The 26595-nt window shown below is 47.2% G+C and overlaps 1 protein-coding gene and 1 pseudogene across 1 annotated transcript; one reads left to right on the top strand and one right to left on the bottom strand.

Moving 5' to 3' along the window:
- Positions 1-17101: 17101 nt before the first annotated feature.
- On the top strand, positions 17102-18829 carry LOC144129621 (uncharacterized; annotated as a pseudogene).
- A 5743-nt stretch (positions 18830-24572) lies between these two features.
- On the bottom strand, positions 24573-26229 carry LOC144129620 (uncharacterized). Its single transcript, XM_077663740.1, has 2 exons — positions 25780-26229; positions 24573-25205 (listed from the first exon to the last, which is right to left on the bottom strand). Exons 1-2 carry the CDS (start codon positions 26170-26172, stop codon positions 24573-24575), a joined length of 1026 nt encoding a protein of 341 aa, XP_077519866.1. The 5' UTR covers positions 26173-26229.
- Between the last annotated feature and the right edge of the window lie 366 nt (positions 26230-26595).

The following is a 26595-nucleotide window of genomic DNA, read 5'->3' as shown; positions in this document are numbered from 1 at the left end:
GCCAAAGATGTCCCCCTGCGCCGATCACAGATTAATTAAAGGCCCTCAACTTCGTGGATCGTTGCAGTCAGCGGCAAACCTTTGTCCTGGACTAAACATTTGCTTCACTTTTGGCAGGTGAGTGTGCGTTGCACCTGTTGTAATTCATCACTTTTCGGGTTTTGCCGCTGACTGCACTATGTCTTCTGTGTACCTTCTTGCTCAAAAGCCATACCGAAAGATGGGAAATTTATGACTTGTGCCTCTGAGGGCAAATTTCACTTAGGAAAAACTGCTCGTCAATTACTGATAACGCCTACAAGAAGATGAGTACAGTAACATGCGAAACGTGGAAGTGTCTTTCATGTAAGGTTCATTTGGTTAAGCAACCTGACGTAGCATCCAACCTTGGTGATGGTTCGTTCTCGCAGCAGCGGTGGGCTCTGAGTATGAAAGTGGATTCTTTGACAACTGTTTTCAGCACTGATGGTGAAAATTGGAGAACTATTGTTGGTCAAGGAAACTAGTGAAAAGGTTGCTTCGGCAGTCGAGGACATACAGTCCGTTACTGATTTCCTTTCATCACGGTATGACTCGGTGCTTGCTACAGTGACCACTAATCAGGCTGAACTTTCAGACCTTCGAACGCAAGTTCAGTTGCTCTCTTCAACAGTAGTTATCCAGACACAGGTGATTGACAGGATGAGTGGGGAGATAAATTAACTATACAGTAGAAGCTGTAACTTCGAGATTCACGGCCTTCCTGTCAAATCTGATGAAAACCTGCACTCTTTCTTAAGTACCTTGGCAGGCAAACTAAACATAATCGATTTTTAACCAGCAGATATCTCGGCATTACATCGGCTGCCATCCAGAGGTGACTATATTCCACCGATTCTAGTGCAAACTTGGTCAATTTCTGATAAGCAGAAGTGGCTCGGGGCTCGGAAGGGCCTTCCTGATTTGGTGCAAGACGATCAATCTCCTCGGCTGTTTTTTAACGATAACATGTCTTGGGTTAATCGCAAATTGTTCCGACTAGCAAGGTCTAGGGGCGAGGAAAAGGGTTTTGAGTTCGTCTGGACCAAAAATGGGAAGGTTCTGCAAAACAGTCCCAAGGCGCACTTCTGATTCGCACCAACAAGTTCTGGGATCTTGAAAAACTAACATAACCATTTTGATATGCGATATCTAAGGTGCGATATCTTCTCTGAAAATCCTGTATTTGTTGGATATCTTTCGCTAGCTGTGCAGGAAGTTCACTGATCCTTAGGTTTGTTGTAAATGGATTCCACTACTGTTTCCACTGCTTACACACTACTCAACGGACGTCTGAAAAGCCGTATGGGGTCTCTACCTCTTAAGTGTTCACTGAATGCAATGACAGTCATACTGGAGATTCAGGTTGAGGTCGATGTTTCACACCTGGAGTTAACCAAAGCAATGCATTGTCCCCTCTGAGATTTTGCTGAATATGTGCACATTAATAAATTAAATAAGGAATCACTCAGTAATTTATTTATTTGCTTTCTCGAACAATATGGGACTGAAGTACTGGCTTGTAGAAGATTTGCACATTTTCAATCCAAATTGGGGGCCGGTACAGAAATGTTACAAATGCTCAGTACTCGCACAAGAAGGTGCCAGAGCCTCTGTCTCCAACAGTTCAGCGCCGAAATTACCAAAGCCGCCCCCTACAGCAGGGAAGTTCGCTCAGGTGTGAAGTCTTGGTCACAAAACGCGCACTGGCTGGACCCCTTAGTTGCCATACATAGCTGCCTTTTATATGGCGTTTTTTCTGCCTCGTCTGAAACTGTTTTCTGGCCCCGTGTGCCAAGTTTCGCAGCAGGGTGGTGTTTTGTTGGAGTGAAAATGAATTTTAAAATTTCCCATTTTGCAACCTCTACCGGAAAGATTTATATCAGAAGCCTTGCATGTGTGATGTCACTGGACGCACGGCCATCGTTAATGGCTGTTTTGCTGAAGAACAAAAATTTCGAGCTGGCTTCTGGCCATTTCAGGCAAATAATGAACCAAGCTCTCGCTTGCTGCTGCTAGTTTCGCGAATCAACGCACCCACGATAGGCTCTGTGACAGTATCGGTGCCGCCATAGTTTGGTCAAAACCCGGCTCCGGCTTCATGTCCTTTGATCTTTTTAAATACTTCTATATTTTTGAACAGCGGTTTTCAGCCCGAGTGAGGGGACTCTAATGAATGGGATGTGATTATCAATTCAAAATGAAAAAAAAAGGCGTTTGCCTTTAAGCCAGGAGCCGTATAGTGCAGTCCTCTGCGATTATGCGTTATTCTAATGATTTAATCAAGCGACAACGGGAGCATAATACAACTGGACTAGAATTATTAAAACTGGAATAAATCCCGGTCCCGATGCTCTTACGTTCGCGAGCCGCTGGCTCCAGTTATGAGGTAAGAACCTTATCAGCTCACTGCTGTCTCTGCATGAGCAAAGTCTTTACCTATCATTAAAACGGGACATAAATTTCGAAACGCCAGCAACGCGAAATATGCAGCAAGTACCACAGCGTGCTGCTCTCCCTAATAATCCTACTTGGTGGGAATGTTGCGCGAATTGCCATAGTTTAATACGCTCCATATGTACTGGAAGGAGGGTTGCAGAAGTCAACAATCAAGCTTGGGTGCAGCTGATATTATCACAGCACATCCCATCTGCGAATCAAGTCATATAGCAGGCGGCCTTGTGCCGCAGGTGTAGACACTCACTGCTGCGAAACAGCTACGAGGTGAAGAAGCACAGGAAAGGAGAAACATACATAGCGAGTGTACCAGATGTGAAAAGAATATCTGACAAGTCTCCACTACTACACGGGAGTATCTTAATCACAAACTTAGCAGACGCTGTGACGGTTTCCTGAAAATGCCCTACAATTTAGACCACAGGCTTGCCGTTCGGTAGATAAACAATGCTTTATTGAACAAACTTGAACACATTAAAACTTAAGTGGCCGCGAACCGCGACGCTACATAAATGTGTACTTAAACATCGCGAGGAAGTTTTTTCATGCGTGATACGCCAAAAAACATGCAACCAATACGATACAAAATACACTCACGCAGCATGGTGTGCACAACATGGACTGCGTTTTTCTGGATTTGGCTGTACTAAATGCTTCGAAGTCGATGCTCACGACTTCCGTTTCCATTTGACAGAAGGTGACCTTTGGGCACTCTTGGCTAAAGGGCGCCAGTTACTGAACAGGTGTGTGTCACCAATTAAACACGCAAAGCAAATATAAGACATGCTTAACTGCAATACAGAAAGAACGTGAAATCAAAACTTTTAGCTGCGCGACAGCCTTGCTTCCAATCACCCGTGATTTGCGGTATCATTGCATTTTGGTAGCTGGCATGGCTCGTGCAATTAGCATTAGCCCAGTCGCTGTAAGCTGCCGCTAGCGGCACTCCGTCTCAATGGAATGCGGCATCAATGTGGAAGCTGCGTCTGACGTCGGTCCGTCAGAGTCCCAATCCCCAACGCTGTAGAAACTTTAGAAGGGTTTGTGACTGGCTCGTGCCGTTGACCTCGGAAATCAGGAGGGCCGAGTATACGGCATGTTGATGCAATTCTATACTAATGACTTACGCATCAACACAAAGCAGAAAGCATGCAACCAAAGGTTTGGTTTTGTCCTCCAAAGTCGAAAGCTTTGCGTCGCTTGTGCGCACCTGCACCATCGCCGCCACCGATCGAAGGCAGACGGCAGGAGAACGCATGTGCGGAGTTAAACGGTGCACTTGGTGTAAGCGTAGTGGTAGTAGATTCGACGCCCTAATTTGAAAAGGAACTGGCCAATCCGTCAAAGCGATTGTCAAGAGGGCTCAAGATCGCGAAGGACTTCACCTCATCAGCGTCACCAACGTTTAAAAGGCAAAAATCACTGGTGGAGCCAGAAGCTACGAACTCCATGTTCAGGGCCCCGTCACTGCATGGAAGGTACTGAAGCCATTCTACCTCCTGGGGCACATTGCCGGTGGCCAGCTGTACGTACGGTGTCTCTGCAGTCTCCTCCCCCCATTCCACCTCCAGGGGCAAGAATTCCACATTGTCGGCAGCCAGCTGTGCGTAGGGTGTCTGAAGTCTCCTCACATTCTACATCCTGGGGCAAGCGTTCCACATTGTTGGGGGCTAGCTGTGCGTAGGGTGTCTGCAGTCTCCTCCAATTCTACCTCCTGGAGCAAGCATTCCACATTGTCGGCGACCAGCTGTGCGTAGAGTGCCTCTTCAGACTCCTCCCATTCCACTTCCTGGAGCAACAAGCATTCCATATTGTCGGCGGCCAGCTGTGCGTAGGGTGTCTCTGCAGTCTCCTCCCATGCCACCTCCTGGAGCAAGCATTCCACGTTGTCGACGGCCAGCTGTGCGTAGGGTGTCTGCAGTCTCCTCCCATTCCACCTTCTGGAGCAAGCATTCCACATTGTCGGTGGCCAGCTGTGCGTAGGGTGTCTTTGCAGTCTCCCCCCATTCCATCTCCTGGAGCAAGCATTCCACATTGTCGGCGGCCAGCTGTAGTAGGGTGTCTCTTCAGTCTTCTCCCACCCCGTCTGCAGGCCGACCACATAGAACGCGTTGCCAGATGGCAGGGTTCGGAGCTCCCGCTAGTGGGGGGCCTGATCCGAGTCGAGGAAGGCCGCGTCTTCAGACACAAGCATTCTCGGCACGTCCAGGGCACGTTTTCAACAACAGCATTTCTGCACAGCGGGGAAAAACACAATTCCTGCAATTAATGGCTCATGTCAGGCAGAGCCGGGGCCCAGTTGGAAACAAGGAGGCTGTAAATTTTTGTACCTCCTTCCCTTTCCGCCATTTATTTCGGACCCTTGCTTTTTCGTTCATAACCACGCAGCACGAGTCGGCAGCACTTGCAGTGAAACGAGACTACTATGGTCCTGATATTTTAGTGGCTTAAGCGGCTCGTCCAAGCCTTTTTCCAATATGTCAACCGGAAGTTTGTAATTGGCGAACCTCAGTGCTACGTCACCTGCTCATTCTGGTGTCGGGACAAGCATTTAGTTTCAGCCGATGAATGTTGCTGCGACAGGTGGCGTGAATTTTTTTTTTCACCATTATATCAATTACTGCAAAGGCTCGCCTGCCGAATGTCCTTCTTGAGACTTACGCCAGGCATACCCAACAATTCTGGCCTAAAACATTTTTGAACTGGAACAAGTTTACGAACAGAATTTTTTTTTTAAAGTGTAAGATTTCATTATAAAAATCAATATATCCGCAGATCTCCCGCACTCAAGCTTGTACTTTTTTACTCTTAACATTATAGCTATCGTCAGAAGCATTCCCCATTGGTTTTCTATGGCAGTCTTAACTGCTCGATGTGAGTGAATAAAAACTTTCAAAGAAAGATTTTGCTGCACATTGGAAGAACTGACCACTACCCTTCATATTTCCATAATACCTAACAAGTTTTCAACATTCAAAATTTTTTGTTCAGGATTGTTGGGCTTGCACTGGCACAGGGGGATATCATCCTCATCCTGTAGTCTTGCGCGAGCTATATGTGTCATTATTTTACAACTTCTGTTTTTTACGTACACGTTCAAAACATTGTCTAGCGGAAGTCTGATGTGCGTATTTCTTATTAGCTATACACCAACTTGTCTTTTTCGCAGCACTACAATGGGGAGAGTGGTTCCTGCGCAGCTGCAACGTAGGAAGATCAGTGAAAAAAACTGTTTCCACTAGACCATGAATATAGTATAGGTGTGTTTATTTAGAAAAATGTGTCTTACTTAAGTGACAAAAAATAGCTTCAGTTATTAGCTCAGTACAGCTGAAAGATTCCTCTGCCCTGCAGTCAGCACGGCTCATTACATCGGAGATGGCGACATAAAGAGCTGTTTCCGGAAAAAAAAAATTACATTACCAGGGCGGCGCAGTAAACCCTTGCGATAGGCTATAGCAAAAAAGGGACACCATTTGTGATAGAAATTGCTTTATCGTTCCCCGAAGGATAGAAATGGTGCCTGGCAGTACGCCTGTGTTCCTGCAAGCCGAGCTAATAACGGAAGCCCAGACGATTGCCCTCTCACTTTCGTCACCCCATTAACGCTCTGCAACTTGGGGTTGTCCTAGGTGCCCGGGGACCTTATCCGGGAGACTGGTGCAGATGCAGATCACATTCTCTATGGCTGTAATACTCCCATAACCCTTCCCTAATTCCCGTACTCCCATCTTCCTACTGGATCGCTGGCTAAACTCCAGCCAACTTGGTCTCCACCTGCGAGCGGTTGTTGCCACGAGGCAGCAAACTTTGAGCACATTAAGTGTGCCCGCACGGTTTTCCCACAGCGTTCAGGCATTGTGCTGCACGCCTGCGGCACGGAGACAGATGTCGGCAGCGCTTGTTTGATGCCGGCCATGGGGAAGGCAAAGCTGCACTTTTAAAACAGGCGCGAAAGACTGTCAGGGGGACCCCCGTTACTGCCCATTGCGATGGGTTGCTTCCGATGTTCACAAATGTATTAGACGCAAATAATGCGATAGCATCAGAGCTCGCGTTCACAAGAAAAGCCATCTGTGTCACAAAAAAGCAGGTGGCCCACATTTCATGGTGGGCAATCTGCTCACCATGGCAGCACCGAAAATTAATTTAAATAAATTCAATTCAATTTTCACCGGCCTACCATGGCATTGCGCGTCAGTTCATTGGTCGAGAGATGGACAGCCTCCCGAAGAACCATCTGCACAGGACAACCTGGGTGTCACAAGCCCCACCGGTAGCTGTATTTGAAAGAGCCGCCTGCGAGGGAAGTGGTGTATTGCTGCACCGCTGCCGAGTTCTGGTACCAAGACTCCCCGCGAAATGTGAATCTACGACAGAAGTGAGTACTTGCGCTGGAGGGATCTCTAATGCTATCGCATTGTATACTCTGACGGGAAGGCTATAAGCGCCATCCAATATTGCTTGCCTCGTTTATATAGAACTTTGGAACGTTTAGGTGTGGCATGATCATGGAGTCCAGGCAGAGTAGCTAGAAACGGCGCTTTGGCGGAAAAGCGGAGATAGTTGAGGCACCCACCTAGGACTTCTTTCGGGAACCACCTGTACCGGAAGCCATTCCCTGCAGGTTGGCCGCCCCAACTGTGCACTTCGTGGAGGTCCACTTTGGCCAAGTCAGCAAGGAAGCATGTTTTCGCATAAATTCGCCCGCATTTGGTGGGGAGATGCTTGTACCTCAGCCATTCCTGGAAACAAGATGGGATACATGTGATGCCACGACGAAGACATGTGCTACTTACAACACTGCCATTGCAGGGCCCTCGTACTCTGATGTGAAAAAATGGTTGCAGTTCTGCAAGGCGCAAGTGCCCAATCGTTTATTCAGTTACTACTTCCCCAGCTTGCTTTACTTTACGATTGCTCCCTCAGCAGTTTCATTTTCTTTCGCACCTGCTGAAAGAAAAAAAAAATCGTGCTTGGACAAGGTCCTGTGCGGGCGGAAGCAAAGCCTTGCAAACGGTGTTCCAGCTAAAAACCAATGAAGATTAAAAACAAAAGACGGAGCATTACACGCGAATGCATCCAAACGAGTGCTGTTACATGTCCACATTATTTTCTTTAGTCAGCATAGCTAATTATTAGGAATGATTGGCTAAAATTTTAACTACTCGCTTCAGAAACAAAGTGGCAGTAGGAAAGTTGCAGACAACCTTGAAAAACAAGCAGCTGGAATGTTTGCAGTAACGTGTGCTTTGTGTTTCTTTTTTTTTGTGGCCTTTAAAGAATCTCCTGCGAAATACGAAAACACGTCACGTGACAGCACCGCTCCCATACGCGCTCTCAAAGATCTAGATCCTTTATCTTAGAAGGGCTGTCCTCGACGGGCGTTGGAGCTTGAGGTGGCCGCAGGAGATAAGCCAGCAACTCCTGACAAGTTGTGTTTCGAAAATGAACCCGCATAACGCGTTGCTGTCAGACCGCAGCGGCTAGCGGCGGTCTTGAATGTGCTTCACGCGTCTACCGCTGGTAGAAAAAATATCCTTTCTCTAAAGAAGCTTTTCAGCTATATACGAAATCAAGACAGAATGCAGACTACTTTGTGCGTGTACACGCACACACACTCACGCACGTGCACACACATAGACGTACACACACACACACACTGACATGCGCTGGTTTTGAAAGACAAATGAGCGGTTGCTGGTGGCGATACCTTGGCGCATATCTCATGACCACAGCCTGCGCTAAGGTCTATCGGGGACAGCGCTGTGTCTTTTGAGATAAAGGATTTAGATAGCGCTGCTGTCACGTGGTAGTGCTTGTATTTCGCAGGTTTTCGAAAACCCTTAAAAAAAAGACCTACGTAAAGTCTGTCTTGTTGCAGATCCTGCATGTCTTGTTTTCCAAAGTTATCTAAAAATTACTGTTGAAATTCTGTTCCTGAAGACAAGAGTTGAAAAGTTAGCTAATGAGTCTTATCTAGGTAGGCTGGAAATATATTAGGCGGGCTAGGCCAAGTGACTCCCTACGGTACTGTCAATTTCGCTCGTGCAGGACACCCCGTCTTTTTGAAAGCCCTGATTTCCCTCAGCTGGGACATCGTGTGTACGGTACCAGCCGTGCATGTTCAACACATTTTACGAGTTAATGTTATCGGCATTACAGTGGGCGTTAGTTATCGCCATTACAGTGGTCGTTAGATTCACAGTCATTATTTTTCTACCTTTCCACGCATAGCACTACACGTGCACATAGATAAAGCCGCACCATGAACATGGCGTAGTCCTTCTCCTTCGATGTTTTCGACACGTTGCCGTGCTTCCAGAACATTTGGAATGTGCCATGCTTCCGGTAGAGCCATTCGAGCCGCTCGCCGAAGGTTCCATTTTCGAGGTGTTGTAAAAGGAAACCAAACAGCGTGCCATCGTAGAGGCTCAACATCTGCACAATAGCAGAGAGAGAGAGAGAAAGAGACCTTAGTGACCAAAGCAGGAGAAGAAGCTATTTTGTCAATGCTGATCCGATGCTGGTGTGCGTATTTTGTGACTGTAAAGCAGCGGTGTAAATCCCGGACTGCGTGGCGCGACACAGCTCTGTTATTCGCCCTGTGCCCGAGAGCAAGGACACCACGCCATGTTTCAATCCCAAGACACTGCTGGCTGCACAGGTACATGCGCATAAACAAGGACCACACTCTGCGATGGCGCACAAAGATTACTTTGTGTAGGGCGAGTTGGTAGTTTTGCATTGTAAATATTTAATGGCTAAAAAAAAAAACACACACACACAAAGACACAAGAGAAGACAACGGGAGGGTGCTTGTGTTCTCTTGTCTATGTGCGTTTGTAGTGCAAAAGCACTCAGACGCTCACCAAACCCGACCATGAATCTTGTAAAGCGATATTACGGTCTTCAGCCGTTGCCTAGTGACAACGACGGCACTTTGAGTTCCTTATGCATGAAATAAACAAATGAATAAAATAAATACTGCGGTGACTGGGATTCGAATCCGCGGCGACGCGAACAGATCAGCTTCGCTAGCCAGTGCACCAGAGCACTATGCTCTCAGCGCTTTTTTATTTTCAACATGGCATTTTATTACAATGTTGCGATGATTAATGTTCATAAGTTATCTACAAACACTAAGAAAGCGCTTCCAAATTAACACGCCTAAGCAGCGAAGCATGAGAAAAGAGCAAAAGCAGAGCACATAGCTAATACACCATAATACGACACATCTAAGCAACAAAGAACTAGAAAAAAGGCAGTGAATAGCACGGTACTAAGAGTGAATGTCACTCCGTTTCAGACTTGGCCTGGGCATACAATTCTTCTAGGTATTTTAAGCTGGGCGTCCGAGCTTTTACTGGCACTGCCAACAATGGCGTCGAACAACGAACGCACGAACAAGCATTGATGATGGTGATTCACAAATGAGGATCAATTTTACGTGAGGTGAAGGGTGAAAACCCTTTGAGATATCTTTTTACTTCGTAGTGTCCATAATGGTCGTTTCGCAGAGCACGAACATGTCGTTGAGTAGTTCATCCAGATGTTTTTTCTCTTTGCCTTCAAAGCACATTATGTAATCGAATCCCAATTTTTCCACAATGACATTGCCATTTAGTCGCTCCCTTGGTGTGCTCTTTTTCTCCACAGCAAGAGATCTTGTGTGCATCTCCACCACTTGTCACAAGACTTTATTACCAACAAGTAGGGTTGTCTACTGGATCAAGGAAGCAGTGCCTTGTGGGTCATGCCTTGGCAATGTTATCCACGATCTGACGTGCAAACAACACATAAACTGGCTATAAGATAAGGGACAAGCTGCACTTTTGTTGCACGCGGTGGTGGCAGCAACATGCACTTCTATGGCTTGCTGGTTGTGCCGGCTCTCATTCGGATAATCTGGCAGTTTGTGCCTCTACTCCCCTCCTGAAAGCAAGCTGGTCAGTTCTGACCCGGACGGGTGAGCGCTCCCTTTTTATGAGGTCCTCCTGACCCTGAGCCTATTCGTTCCCGGAATAAGGATGAAGTGGGAAAGAGAGGGACTGTGGTGATCTTTCGCTGTCTCTCCCGCGTGGTTTGTACTAGTCCCTGCATGCACTACCAGTGCCGTTACGTCTTGAGCATGAGCGCAACTCATTCATTTGTTTCTGTAACAGGGTAATCTTTCTCCACTTTTTCCTAAACGAGTCTGATATTGGTAAACAGTATTTGCACATTAACTTCAGTGCTCGAGTTTTCAACACCATGCATACCTTGCAAAATTGGATTTTCTTCATAAGTGCTTCTGGCTTTTTGGTCTTCCGCCTGCGCATAGAAAGCTCAGCTTGTAGTTCATTTTTCTTTTTTTTCAAACATCTGCAATTCCTCTTCAGCATGCTCACTAGCTTTACTGGTTTTGTCATGCATGAAGCCATCAGTCTTGTCTGCACTTTATGCATCATTTTGGTCATTTGTGTCCTGGAACGGCACTTTGGAACAGTGTTGAGGGCCGGTCTACTATCTAAACTTTGTCCCGGTTACCTGCGCAACAACATAACAAATATCTTGGTCTGCACATGACACCATTGCTAAATGGGTAACACTTATTAAAATCAGGGGCCGTATTACATAATTGTCACAAATTCTGTCAAAAGTTATTGACAGTGACGTCAGAATGACGAAACAAAGAGACGTCATCGCTTGACGCAACGAGGAATCAGGTAATACAGCATAACTGTGCCCTGTTAGCATGTTTTTTCTGGACGAGGGGCCTTCTGCCAAATTTTTGTATAAAAACTTAAGAAATACGCAGGGATAAAAGTAACTGATATTTTATTTTGCAAAACATTGTGTTTAAAGTTGGAAAATTTTAAGCAAAAAAAAGTGTTCGAAGTTGTGCAAATAAATTTGGTGCTCGGTAACTTTTGCTGCCGCGGGGATGCGCTGACGGCGGTAAAACATCAAGCCGCTTTGCACGAAAGCAGCCTATTCCACACTGTGTTATTGTTTTTTACGTGCTGTCTGAAATCAAGCTACTGTGCGGTTGACCTAAGCGCGCAGAAAAATTTGATCGAATGCAGTGAAGGCTACGTGCCTGCCGAGTGAACTTGCATGAAGTACTTGGTATGAAATGGACGAAGACAACTTGTTGAAGTCTGTGTTGTTCGGCTCTTTCGATGGATGACAAATATGCCAAAAGGTGAGTTGTTGCAGTGTGAGATGTGTGTCTGTTTCTTTCCCCTTGGGGAACAGAAGACGACCACGAAGTGCCATGTTCTGGGAAAAATAGTGCTTTGCCAGCATAAGCGTGTTTTATTGATTTGTAGCTGTGGCACAGAGGCGGCCTCGGGAACCCACCCCTTCTGCGCGCTAACTTTGCAGGTTGCCTCCAACACCTGCTGCATACAGTTGCTTACCATCGATCGTGCGATGTCGACGTGCGCCTCGTAACCAACAGCAGCTTGAAAGCCGCCGGTAGCAAAGAACCTCACTGCACACAGCGCCTGCCGCTGCACCAACAGTGCGCTCGCACGCAAACCTCCCAGTTCATCGGCGACTTCGTCGCACAGCGACTCCATTGTCTGCTTCTCCAGTAAAAAAAGGTGTCGAAACAGCTTGTCCGGCAAGTCAAACATAATCAAATGTGTCTTCATGCGCTCTCCTTCGCCGTTGCTCATGCCGATGCAGCCTCCTCACTCGTATCGCCGCGTACACCATCGCCATTTTCTGTAAAAAACAGCAGTCAAAGTGACTGCCTCGAGGCTGTCACAAAAACTCATAAGTAGGTGTGCAACGTTACCAGTTCTGCCACATCCGTGACATAATCTGCAGTCACCCATGACGCAGAAAAGCAAAATGGCCACCGGCCACAACCGACCAATAGGAGCGAGGCTAATTGACACCTTTTTGGCAACTTTGCTAATTGACAGTTCTGTAAAACGGCCCCAGGTGACCGCTATTGCTCTGGCTGTCTCGACAACAATTCGTGATGAAAACTTGGTCTTTGGGCACACCAGCCATATCTTGCTGTTTAGTGATTCAGCTCCGTTCTGTGTCTGCCATTTCACACATCGCCCGCAGGTTGGGCATGCGGCGCTGTTGACGAGGTTGCTCAACTTGCTGATCTCACAGAAACTGCGCTTGCGTTTGTCTTCATGCATGCGGTCGCCATCAAACATCTTTAGCTTGCGTTCTGATGCACTGACGAAGTCGTCGGCACTCCGGACAAAGTTCAAAGAATACGCATTGGGTGCGTCGTCGTTGCCACGGTTAGGACTAGCAGCAGCCGAATCTGCCATCATCGTTGCTCTCCGCTTGCGTTTGGGACGCATCCCTTTTTATTGAAGCCTCGTCGAGAACTTCTGTGTGTGAAACTCGCATTTCTTGCTGACACCCATGGCAGAAAAAAGCACACAAACCCGGGCAGATGCGTTGGTTCTGGTCTCGGTCACAGCAGAAGAAAGAGCGAGCATGTCTGGAGCGCGTTCGGATGTGGCGCAGCCAATGGCAGGGCTCTGATCTTACCACGTGATTTAAAAGGCCAGTCGTGGCATTCAATTTTGACGGGAAACAATGCTTTTCTTTTCGTACTTTTATCAAGAATGCGCCACACCCGAAGTAGCTTCTGGGGGAAGAGGGTTATGCCTACTTCCCCACGAAAATTCAAGAGTGGACGACGCCATGGGTTGAAATGCCGCAAGCCTGAAATTCGGTCAGATTTGCGTTTTCACTATCCACCGCGAACGCTTCAATTGTGTTTTTTACTAACATCCCGTTTATTCTCTGCTTTGATTTTTTGATACATGAAGAAGAGGCTTGGAGGGATACAAAACGCATGAAAACAGAAAATCGACTTTTTCGAAAAAAATTGAAGCTTACTTATATTTGATGGAAACAGTACGTGACTAGAGAATTTCTTGCATGCACAGCAGTCATGAGCCTAGAAATGAGGCCACATACTTCCAGTCTAGGATGGGGCATCCCATGGCCGCATTTCCAGGTGATGAGCTACCTGTGTGAAGTGCATGTGCCTCCAAGGAAAGGTGCCCATAAAGCTTAATTTTAGAGGAGTATAGACGCATTTTGGTGTTGTTTTCTTCTCTATAATGATGTGGAAGGCACTGCTATGCATGAATCACCATGTTGTATTTGCCTGTGACCGCGAAATAATTTATAACCGAATTTTTCTGTCATGCTCTTTCGGTTTCAATAGCCGAGCTATGACTGCGACGTCAAAGTGGGGTTTTAGGCCACATGAAACACAAAAAAACTGCAATATAATCGTTGCTTCTACATTTGTTGTTAATCCGGCTCTTGAAGCAGGCTGGTTTTCCATTGTAGTAAATTAAAACGAAGCAATGATTATATCGCAGTTTTTTCATGCCTCACATGACCATAATCGCACGTTCATGTCTGTCATTGAGCGGGTGTTGAAACCGAAATTGAAACAGCAGGAGACAGAAATTCTATTCTAAATTATTCAGCGGTCGTGGGAGAATACCACTCGGTAATCCATGTATGATAATGCCTTACGCATCATTACAAACAAGAAAACACGCACCCAAAATTTAGGTGTCTATAAACCTTTAAGGTCGGCGTATTCCATTTAAGGTATGAGGGGCCACTTTTCAGAAAAAAAATATTGGCATCGAATACAAAGAGAAAATTAGTGATCTTTATTAAAGATTGCCTTATTGTCTTCTAATCAGAGTGTTGAAACACACAAATTAAAAAAAATTGTCGAACAATGTACTAATAATGCATCCCACGCCCGCAATCATAACTCATATATACCTCACCACAAGGAAAATTCCTCTTGCAGTTATATACATAAAGCCATCTACTATGCAATTAACTAAAATAATTATGATATTGTTGCGGGAAAGAATATATTTACAGTTATTTGCACAAGCGAAGGAACAGCTGCGAGCGGCACTGAGAACATAGCCAGAACTTCGTTGTTGACTACCCGCCGCTTAGGAGCCCCTTGCTGATGAAACACTTTTGGCATTAGGGTGGCGACGTATGAGCGTCGTGATAAGGTTTAAGGCGGCCTACGTGGACGATGTCGGTGGTGGGGCCATACGACGATGGCGAGGATGCAATGAGAGCAATTTCATAGTTCACATCGGTGACATGGCGCACCACACGTTAAGGGCCACGGTAGTGAGAAAGGAGCTTCTCGGAGAGACCGACGCTGCGTGACGGCATCCAGAGAAGGACGAGTGATCCGGAGTTATATTCGATGGCCCGATGACGACGGTCGTAGGCGGACTTCTGAGAAGCTTGAGAGGCACGGAGCCGACTAGGGGCTATTTGGCACGCCAGCGTGGCCTGAGGCGATGGCGTCCTGAGCGTAAGCAGTTGTGGGGACTGAAGAAGGCAGCATGAGTGTGTCCAAAGGCAAGGTGGGGTGCCTACCAAACAAAAGTTAGATGTGTCATGCCGTGAAGAGTTATACGCAAACGTCACATAAGGCAAGGCTGCGTCCCAATCTTGGTGGTCTGGCGAGACGTACATTGCTAGCATGTCGGTGAGCGTGTGGTTAAACCGTTCCGTAAGCGCGTTGGTTTGTGGATGTTAAGCCGTCATAGCGTGCATGTAAGCTGACAGTGGCGGGGTCATCCTTCGTTGCTCATGCCCTGCGGCAGCCATGGCAATGTTGGCCAGGTGACTCACTATACCATGGTTCTGGCCCGGTTCGTTGGCCTTCTGTATGCGCGCAATGGGCTCGATTTCAGCCACGTACGAGAATGATCTGCACACAGCGGAGATCCATTTGTCGGCGTACTTGTCCCCAGCTAGTGAAAGCATTGCCACTTTAGTCATGCATCTGAGTGACTGAGCAAGTCCGCTTTTCACAAAAGGCTTAAAAAAAGCCCCTGAGCACAGCTGCCGCAGTTGCGGGCAGATTCCCACTTTCCTGAAGTCTATGACATATGTTTCGACAATGCAGTCTACAGTTCTCTTGCTGGCCACTATACCCACAGGCATGATCCTGCATTCGCAGAGCCTCTCACCAAAGCATACTAGCAAGGTCAGGATTGTTTGCACATTGCCTCCCCAATAAGCGTAATATTGGCACTTGAGTAACTGACTGCATTCATGGCTCTTTGATACATAGCCTTGAGATTAGGGATGGTGGAAATCTTGGCGGTTCCATGAAGTGTGATTGTTACCCCCACATTCCAGTCGAATTTGGCCTTGGCTGCTTTGGCACCAGCACTCATCTCCTGCCTCTTAGCTTGGTGTAAGTTTTAGATCATGTGGCTGATTGCCACATCCAACATGGCATTGTGAGTCCTCATGCTAGGGAGTGGGATGTCGAAGCTTCCGTAGACCTCTTTGGCCATTGTGTAAATGAACTTGATGGCTTTCACTTTGTTTGTGACATCTACATTCTGCATGCGACTTCTCCCTGGTGCTCCTATTTCATGTCCTTTATCGTCTATACGTTTGAAGGCTGGAGCAATCATTTCTTGTTGGTTTCACTTTATCGTAACCCAGCCGTACCTCCACCAAATATGTTCCAGGAAAGAATATACTGCAGCGAAGAGAAAGTTGAAGCGTGATTGCCACGTGCCGCCGCCGCTGCTGCTGGCAGACCTACCTGTTCCTGTGTTCTTGTGCTCCTGCTATCACCACCTGTGCTCGCCGCCGGCCTCTACGTCAAACAAGCCGGGACATTTCAACGAGTCATGGATACTGTGCTCGCCGGACTGAAGTGGCAGACGTGTCTCGTGTATCTGGATGACATCATCTTCACCAGCACTTTCGCTGGCCATCTTGTGCGCCTTGAAGCGGTTCTTCAAGCTCTTCTGACCACCGGACTCACGCTCAAGCCTTCGAAGTGCCGCTTCACATAGGGTGAGCTGAAGTTCCTAGGCCATGTCGTCAACCAAATGGGTGCGAAGCCAGATCCAGAGAAAACGGCTGCCGTAGAGTCCTTCCCTCCACTATCCGACAAGAAGACTGGCCGCAGCTTCCTCGGCATTTGCTGCGCGTACTTCAGACGTTTCGATCGCAACTTCGCCCATGTCGCATCGCCACTTTACTGCCTTACGTAACGATGGCGTCGCCTTTGAGTGGACCGAGGAGCAGCAGTCAGCATTCCGCCAATTAAAGCACGCCCTTGCAGCGCCTCCCGTACTAGGCCATTTCATCAAGACGCCGACACTGAACTCCACACGAACGCCAGCAACCAAGGACTAGGGTCAGTTCTTGTGCAATTCCAGGACGGCGCCTAGTGGGTTATTGCCTACGCCAGCCGACCTGTTTCAAGGCGAAGGGCAATTACTCGACAACTGGAAAAGAGTGTCTCGCTGTCATCTGGGCCATCACCAAATTCCAGCTCTATCTGTACGGTCGCCCTTTTTGCGTCGTTACTGACCACCATTCGCTGTGCTGGCTCGCCAATCTCAAAGATCCTGCAGGCCGCCTTGCTCGGTGGCGGCTACAGGAGTACGACGTCACCATCATCTACAAATTATGGCCGCAAACATAATGTTGACTGTCTCGAGCTCCCGTGAATCTGGCGCCAGGGGGCGATAATGCCGACGAGGACGACGGCTTCCTTTGGGCATTGGACATGGCAAGTATGGCTACTCGGCAACGCATTGATCCTCGGATTCGTCAGCCGATGGCACACCTGGAACGCCACGATGACGTGGTGCCCCGCGTTTTCCTGCGTATTCTGCGGACATTCCAGATTCTGCACGGCGTATTGTACAAGCAGAACTTTGACAGCAGCCCGAAGTCACGGTTTGTTGTTGTGCCAGAAGACTTGCGCGCCGAGGTGGCTTAAGTTTATCACGGGTTGGCTTCCATCGAATAACTCAAGGATATGCAGTAAGCATTTTGTCGGCAATGTCAAGGCCAACGAAGTAGGTCATCCTTCATATCATCCAAGCATCTTCCCGTCTGTTTACAAGAGGAAACAAACCCCTGGCTCAAGCAGACGATGTGAAAGGTACACGTGTGCTCCTCTAAACCGTAGAGTGTTAAATGCCTTTCAGTTAAAGGCAGGCTGCGGATGGTCATTGTGATTTTTATTGTCGCATGCTGTTTGTAGGCAAATGGAAAGGGAAAAGAAAAAAGCTGCAGGAAGGTATCGGGATCCTGCCCCGCACCTGGATTCACCTGTCCTTGCCATTGATTACTCCGCAGAACAAGCTAATGAAATTGCACCTATGGAATGTAGCCTAATTGATGTAAGATGTTTCTTTTGCTCGAGTGATGAATTATACGTCTTGGACTTCCACACTAATGAAAATGTGGTTTATCGGTATTTCTGTAATGCAGGCATCTACAATGACAGAAGATCAACCAGAGTGCTTTACTGGAGAGCTTATCTTTCTCTCAGTGACTTCTAATTGCACTGCAAGCTGCTTTGTATCCCACAAGACATCATCTACAGTGGAGCGAGGAACTGTGTGATATCGATTTTTGTGACAAGGCCATTGGCCCAGTGCATAAGCAGCCCTACTTCGGTGGGTTTAAAGCACTGTGTAACGATGATTCTACAGTGCAGTCATTAACGGCAGTGTCTTTTCAAATTTTTGCCCTTCTGCTTAGTGTTCTTCCTGCCTCAACACAACGGGTGAATGAACTTTCCCTTGAAGACAAACTCCTTTTGTTTTTGATCAAGTTAAAACATGGCCTTCCATTTTCCTTTCTAGCAACATTATTCTCCATTCACAGCACGACAGCTTCCCGAATTTTCAAATCAGTTTTTGCAAACCTGAAATTAGCTACAAAGACCTGGATATACTGGCTGTCACGGTTAGTTATACAACGAACAATGCCAGCTAGCTTTCGTGAGCACTACCCCATGTGTAGAGTTATTATTGACTGCACAGAACTTGAAACAGAAATGCCACCGGGCATTGAGAAGCGTATCCTGTGGTTTTCTAACTACAAGGGACGATATACACTGAAATATCTAATTGGCATAGCTCCTAACGGGTTGGTAACATTCATTTCTGAGGGCTTTGGGGGCAGGACCACAGACGCAGTAATAACCACTCAGGGCAAATTATTGTCTCTTCTGGAACCCGGTGACGTTATATTGGCCGACAAGGGCTTTCCAGGCATTAGGACTGGGGTTGGCGCACAGCAAGCAACTTTGGTAATGCCACCCTTTGCAACAAGTCCTCAGTTTACCGAGTAAGAGGTGGATGCTACTTATGAAACAGCATCGGTACGCATTCATGTAGAGCGCGTGATACAACGGCTGAAGATATTTCAAATTTTAACTAACAGGATTCCTCATGAATTGGCTGGATAAGTTGACGACATCCTTCACGTGGTTGCTGTTATTACTAATGTTAAGCCTGGAATCTTCGCAAAGAATGACTGCAGTGACTAATGCGTTGAACCAATATTGAAGTGCCCCAACACATATTCAGGAAAACAAAAATTAGGACGACCTATTACACAATTTTACCATCATGGCAAGTCCCTGAGCTTTGAAACGCCATCCTTCATTAATTGAAATAATGTAACGGTATCCCAGCCTGTCTCTGCTTCAAAAACAATCAAAGCTATTTTTTCTGTCCCAGCAGTGAGTCGATATTCGTTACCTTCCATGCACAGCAAAAGCCAATCCGTTCTTTCCTGTTTTTTTCATTACTGCGCTGTCGGTGTGTTTTGTGATCAATGCATTATCTTTCTATTTTTCTCGTTTCTTTCTTTTTCCAAAGCAGAACTCTTATGTTATGTGTTTGCTGTTGCAATGAGCAAAACTCCTGTACCGTTGCTTGTGTTTTGACACCTGTGTGGTGCTAGGGGCCTAGAAATAAGATTTATGTCTTCCTTTTTGCCCGGCACCGTGGCAATGCTGCGCTGTATTGTCAAAAGCTGCAATGAACTCAAACTGTTAGCTTCAGCTTGCTGGAAAGGCTGCAAGACAGACAGTAAACACAACGCAGTATTGCACTTGATTTCAACTGTTTATTGCACTGACAGACTATTACAGAATAGAATGTGGTACTACACATGCAACTGTCTAAAATGACTGCAGTGGAGCCATTGTAAATAGTATAAATAAAATGTACTGCATCCACATGTAATAAACGACTGCTCAGCCTTATGGCCAGTGAAAGCGCTGTTTAGTGTGGAATATTACATTTTTCTGCTTTCGAATATTGCCTTCAAAGAATGTTGAAAATAAAACTGACGCAGCTTTGGGACTGCCGAAGACGGGAACCTATTGTCCCTTACAACAGGAATCGTGAGGGAGTCCAGACTTGAATATACATAGAAGTAGCACTTTTCCAGGCCAAGAACATGCAAGCTAACTTGTATCTGTGTGTAATATGGGTGACTGCATCTTAAATTCAAGTCTTTGTCGCCACACAGGTACTTTAGCAAGGGCCTCTCTGTCTCTGGTGTAGGGACATTTTATATCCAGCAGAACTGTTTCACCGTCTTGATCCCTGAAATCACATTTTGTTCAGTGAACGACAAAACATGTTTATGCAACTGCTTATTTGAAAATCCCATCCGGAGAGCACGCCAGCCACGGATCGTCTGAGCATTCCACAAGACCAAATTGAGAGACCCTTGTACCATGTTCAGCCTCAAATTTTTTTTCTCGCTTCTGGCTCCTGTGCCAAACCATATTCTAACGCAGGACCAGTGAACTGTGTTTCTGAGACAATGCGTTTAGCACGGTCATAGAGGAGCTCTTCGCTGCAGGTCAGTACCCTGTGTGCCTGCAGAAGAAAATAGCGCTGTTTTAGCACTGGCACATGCACATGAACACCAGAAGATGTTCTGTGCTGCGCAAAAGAAAAGAAGCACTACTGATATACCTTTGTGGCTGATTCTCCAGAATCTTTCATCGCTCCAAAGGCGTCTGTCTGTCTTTGTTCTGGAGCATAACTCTTTCACGTCCTTTGCATCCAGCATCACGCGCTGGTGATATATTCCTTGCTCAACGCCTAAGATCCTGCATGATTTAGATAAAGGGTATCATCATACAAGATCATTAAATATTAATTTGGTCTTTGAAAAATTGTTTCCTTAATTCCTAATTAATGACATGCTGAATAAAGAATATAAATTACTCAAACCTCTCGGGAACGTTGTCGTTTGAAAATCATTCTGGCTCCGCTTGTAATTGATAACAGTGAAAGCTTTCTCCTTTTCTGGGCCATCCAAAAAGTTCTAGTTCCTTTTCAGAGCATTCGGAAGCCGCTGGGGCGACTTCGTCGTTGGGTAGTGCCTCTGCGCGAAGCATGTCAGTCAACGGACATTTGATGTCCGCGAAAAACCTTATCACATGGCCGACATCAATGTTTTTCGCACGCACTGAAAAGTAAAATAAGATTACATTAATGTGCATTCACAAATATCATTAAGGGATCTTGCTTTCGGAACGAGTGGGGTGATTGCATTTGAAAGCGTGACCAAAACAAGTTACCGTTTTCCTTTCTCGGCCCATGAACTTTGGACAGTTTCGGGTAAGTTTTGCGCGATGACGGAAGGCCCCAGGCTCGCGGTTGGCTCGTGCAGGAGCTACATTTGTACTGTTGAATGCAGAGAGCAACGGCCCGCCGTGTGCTTACATTTTCCCGCCACGCCAGCGCGGCAGTCACAGCTAGCTCTGCGGATTCTTCGGCTTCCGTCGATCTAAAGCACCAGTACAGCGATAAAAAATTGTAAGTCGGCATCTGGAATCTCACATTTGTTTAGAGCACTTGTACAGTGCTTTCGAAGAAACGAAACTTACCTCAAGCGTCACGCATTTTGTCGCTGCGTTTATTCTTGTCTGCGGTATGCATTTTCCCACGATTTCGGAGCCAGCAACAAGCACAGCTTCACTGACGTCGTAGACGTGGCCCACTTGCAGTAGTAGTTGACCCTTTTTTAGGTTTGCACCACGAAAAAAAGCGTCAACGTCTTGAAGTTCAAGGAAACCCGTCGATAAAACAAGGGGCACGCCGTTTACCGCCACACCGCTGCACCGCGTGAGGCGTGTCGTCTGCTGCAGCTATCCCCCGGCAAACGCAAAAGCGGCTACGCGGTGGCGCTTCACGACAACCGAAAGTGGTGGCGCCTGGCGGATGCAGGGTGCCTATACCAGTGCAGTGCTTTTTCATAACGCTCTACAGTCAGCGACGGAAAATTCGGACGTCTGATTTTTCGGACATGCTTGAGATTATTCAGACTTTTTCATGGCACCTCGACATGGCCCATAGAGTCAACGTATACATGGCTTGCACCGACGTCATCAACAGGAATGCTGGGATACGCGGCCGCCATATTCATGACCCACCGCCGCTCCGTGCGCACTGGAGTGGTCGCGGTAGTGCCAGCTCGTGTTGTTTTCCGCGTGTGCGTAAGCGTTGCAGTCTCAGCATGGTCAACTGTGCCGTTGTGGGCTGCTCCAATCGCAGCGACGTTACAGGGAGAAAGAAAAGGCCAACTAGCGCGAGGTTTTTCTCTCTGCCGAAAGTGATCGAAAACCAGTGCGAGCGAACCAAGACTCTGAGTGTGAAGCGCCGCAGCTTGTGGTTAGCACGCATAAAACGTGCTAATTTCAACCACGAAAGCCCCAATGTGCGCGTCTGCGGTGTGCATTTCATAAAAGGTGAGCCCACTGTATGTATCTCCGTTTTATAGAAAAAAAAAGCCAACACGACTACGTGGAACGCTTTGAAAACAGCTTTGCGTCCGCAGGAGAACCGTCCAACCTGTTCGACGAGACAAATCCAGACTGGGCCCCGTCTCTCAGTCTCGGCCACGGGACCAGGCATGCTGATTCCACGCGGCACGATCGCAGAGCAAAAAGACTCGCTCAAAAGCGACGGGCCGATGTTGAAGCGACAGCAATGGCATCGGAGGCGTCGCCGCGTGCCTGTCCCGATTCCCCACAGCCACCGCAAGCCGAGGAAGTCAGCGCCGATGAAAATGAGACAGGTCAGTAGGCATTTTTTTTTCATAGTAATGCATGGTCATTTGTTTTTGCTTACGATGCATTCCAAGGCCTTTGGTGCGTCGGTCCGCTTACCTAGTGCTTGTGATGCCTAGCCAGCATGCAGTTTCGCTGGCTGCCACTCTAGTTTACGAGCTTATAAACTTTTTTTTTTATACAGGAATCGCTGTTCACACCGACATGACCATGCAAGACATACAGGCACTGGAGCAGCATTCTGTAGTGCTGAATGAACATCTGTACACATTGCAGAAAGAGCAGCTCAAGGTGGCAGAAGACTCACTGAAAAGTTGTGAAGCAAAGGTGCGACTGTACACTGGGATGCCAAACTTTGCTGTTTTATTTGCTGTGTTCGAAGCACTAGCAAGCTTCATTTCACACAATGTCAACAATAAGTTCACAAAATTTTAAGAATTCGTTCTGTTCATGATGAAGCGAAAAGTAAATCTGCAAAACGCTGACCTTGCATTTCGGTTCAATATTTCAGAGGCTACAGTATCGCGCATTTTCGACAAGTGGCTGCACGTGGCGTATTGCAGACTTAAAGATGAAATAATCTGGCCCACACGAGATGCTTTGCAAAAGACAATGCCACAGGCATTCTACGACTCGTTTGGTGCCAATGTAGCAGTCATCATCGATTGCTTCGAAATCAAGATAGAAAGGCCATCATTGTATCTTCCAAGATGTGAAACATGGTCCCAGTATAAAGGTGGCAATACAGCCAAGTTCCTGATTGGGATTGCTCCACAAGGTGTTACATATATATCCGAAGGTTGGGGAGGCAGGGCAAGTGACAAACATATCACCGAACACTGTGGGTTTTTGGAAAACTTGGTGCCTGGAGACGTACTCGCAGACAGGGGTTTTAACATCAGCGAAAGCGTTGGTTTCTACTGCGCAAAGCTTCACGTGCCAGCGTTTACCAGGGGAAAGAAACAACTTTCAGCAGAAGATGTGCAGAGCACAAGAAAGCTCGCAAACGTGCGAATACGCGTGGAAAGAGTAATTGGACTCATTAGGAATAAGTTTATTTTTCTGAAGTCTGTCGTGCCAATCGATTACGTTGTGTGCCGGCCAGGAGATGAAGTCGCACCACTCGACAAAATTGTAACTGTGTTGTGTGCTATCTAACTTGTGTGCATCAATTGTTGCTGCACCAAAGGACGCCACTGGACAGCAGGCTTCAGCTTCAGTGGATGAGTGATTGTGAATCCTGCTTCAGAATGTCTGAATAAAGCACTGGACAGCAGGCTTCGGCCTCAGTGGATAAGTGATTGTGAGTCCTGCTCCTGCATGTCTGAATAAAGCAAACTCAGAATCTGCTGATGGCATTGTCATTTCTCAACGCCAGATTTCAGTGTGTCCCATATGGGCCACGTGTGTTCCAGCCTCAAGACGCACTTCCAAGGTTGAAACATGAGGCAGCTGTCCAAGTTGTGTTACAGGTTGTTTAGCCTTTGGGTCCTTTGCACTCTGGACAAAACCACAGTGTAGTTTTTGGTGCTCGCTTGAGTGCCACGCATGAAAAGTGGAACCATTTGTAGTGGCAGGATGCATTGTCGCAAGCAACCATCTTTCCAGTTTCTGGTCCACGGCAAAAACAGTAGAGATCACTGGGAGAGTTTACCACTGGACCAGCATGCTGCCTGGTGAAGTAGGTGCTGAAAAGCTCAGGCAGGATTGCATGAATGAAGAATTTTCTTCCAGCAGCCAGAATTTCCTCACAAAAGTGCCTGTCTTTTTGTATTCTCTCCACGTGCAACAAATTAGGTGTCCACACCACGAAGTCGCACTACTGAACATCACATACAGCCATTTGTGTCTGCATTTGGTAGAAATGTCCGTGTTGTCGCCGTAGCTGGACTACACCATTGACAGTCTCCAGGCAGGAACCTGCAGTAGCCATCTCTGCAACGTCCTTCACTTCCCTGAGCGAAAATGGGCACTTAAGTTCAACCCCCTTCCCACAGCATGCGCAACAAACAAGACCGTCTGGTGTTGCTCCAACAAACGGATATCTTGTACTCAGGTGCAGCCCCGACTTGGAGCACTTGAACATGTCGTGCTTCTCGGCTTCACTGGTTTGGTATGCCCTGAAGGCACGGGGCTCATTTTTCACTCCCCATGTGATGGCAGGCGTCTTCAGCGACCGCTTTTCAGGATAGCATTACAAAAACCAATTAGACGAGCTGCTCTGTTGCCTTGTCAAAGCTTCAACGGCCTTTACGGTCTCTTCACTTATAATTATTGATGGCATGACATCATTGGCTTTCTTAACCAAAACATCCAAATCATGCGCCAACATTTCTTCGGAGTAGAGGTTTCTCAAACGGGCATCTTGCATCGGTACAGGATTTTGAAAGTGTCCATCATATCCGGGGAGGACTGAAAAAATTGAAGGAACAATGCCGGCATCCTGAATTGAGCCGTAAAGCTTGGTACGCTCCTGCTCTGAAAGTGGCGGGACATGAGCCCGCTCCTTGACTGGACCTGCCTCAAAGGAATTGCTATCAAGCTGCCGCTTTTTCCCTTTAGATGATGTGAAGTTTATGTCCTTGAGTCGCTTATATTGTACTTTTTCGACATAAGCGGGCAGCCACATATTATCCTTCTGGGTGCAACTTCTTGACTTCATCATTTTGATGCCGGTCTCAACTGCAAACAAACAGGCTCCAACATGGGAGCATGCTTCCCCTGCTCCAGCCATACATGTGCAGTGCACAGTGATCACAGCGCCATCCTTCTTGCACAAAATCCACACTTGGAGAGGTTTGTGCCCCAGCCTCTGTGAGTGGTTCACCTGCGAAGACAACGAGAAAAAACGTCGGCTTTACTGACCTATCGTTTCAAAATTGCTGCGTTTCAGTTGCACTTTGCCTAGGGATGTCGTCTTAAAACAAAACATTTCAGCCGTTTTTTTTTTTCAGAGTTGCGGTGCACGAACTTGTCTGTCTGAACCTGCTCATTTGCAATGCCATTCAGACTGTGCAAAATAAAAACAAAGGCACATAATGGGAGCTGCAACTCGGTTCTTTTAATCTGTGGGAGACTGCGCTGCCCAGCTCGAAATAAGCTGTTCAACGCCGGGTCCTCGAGCGAGCCACCGAGGTCATCACGAAGCAAAGTATTCTGATCACCTAGATTTGACCTCAAGTTCCGTTTTTCTGTTTGTTTTTTGGAACCGATAAGGTTTTTCCGCCTCCTTTCACGCTTTGCGGGCACTTCACGTGCTCGCGTACATACATAACCGAATGTCGCGCTTCAGATGCGCCGCACAGAGCGCTTAGCGCAAACGGCGTACGGACCATTCGTCACAGCTTTGCTCATACAGATTAACAAGGTTTGCAATCATCAAATGGATTCGTAATGCTTACCTCGCCGAGCAGGACAACTTTGCCGTCCTGGAATTCCTTGGCAGAAAGGTGCTTCACCCAGCCGCTTGTAAAATAATTGTGGGACTCCAAAGCTTTGTACGCTTCCATGTTTTCCAAAGTCACAAAGTTCGCGGAAAACACAAGATACGTGACGATGTCGCCGTGCGAAATCTCGGGGAAGCCACTCACATCGGCACTTGTGTCCACTCCGGGCCGCAGCGTGTATGGATCGATATCATCGCACAGTTTCAACTTGTCTTCGTAACGAAGGCGAATACTGCCGATGAGTTCAGAGTAATAACCCGCGTTTAAAGGTTCATGCGGCGCCATAGCAGGCACAAATCGGATGAAGAAGAGCTGTGAACGGTGCCGGTGCCACGAATTTGAAAGCATCCGCGGCAGCACAGCACTGAACGAAGACTGAGCGACTGGGTCACAAGCATGGTCGCCGGGTCAACGAGCAGGCGGATGTGACGTCACGTGCAAGCGATGTATAACAGCGCCTGAAATTTCGGACGCACCGCAACTGACTGCTCGACATTTCGGACCTCGTTCGCACTCGCCGCCAATACCCAAGCCGCTATATAATGTGTACAGTGGAACCTCATTACTTCAAACTGCAGGAGAGATCGAAAACTTGATCAAATAAAACGAAATTCAAGCTTACAGGGGGCCTCTTGCGAGACTGAAATTCTGCGCGAGTCGGCACAGTGCGCCCGCGTGGTTTTGAATTCGTACGGTTCTTGAGCGTCTTCCGCCGCACGAACTTTTTAAAAGCAGTCAGAGTTCGCGGAACTCATCTATGCCGAGTCTTTC

The sequence above is a fragment of the Amblyomma americanum genome, chromosome 4, assembly GCF_052857255.1.
Source record: "Amblyomma americanum isolate KBUSLIRL-KWMA chromosome 4, ASM5285725v1, whole genome shotgun sequence".
NCBI lineage: Eukaryota > Metazoa > Arthropoda > Arachnida > Ixodida > Ixodidae > Amblyomma > Amblyomma americanum.
This window is presented reverse-complemented; position numbering and strand designations above follow the sequence as displayed.

Bases quoted from the DNA above. Each gene is read 5' to 3' on its own strand.
- LOC144129620 (XM_077663740.1), bottom strand. From the start codon at position 26,172: ATGCTTTCAAATTCGTGGCACCGGCACCGTTCACAGCTCTTCTTCATC. The intron at 25,206-25,779 runs GTAAGCATTACG...TTGTCTTCGCAG, and splicing joins AAGTTGTCCTGCTCGGCGAG to GTGAACCACTCACAGAGGCT.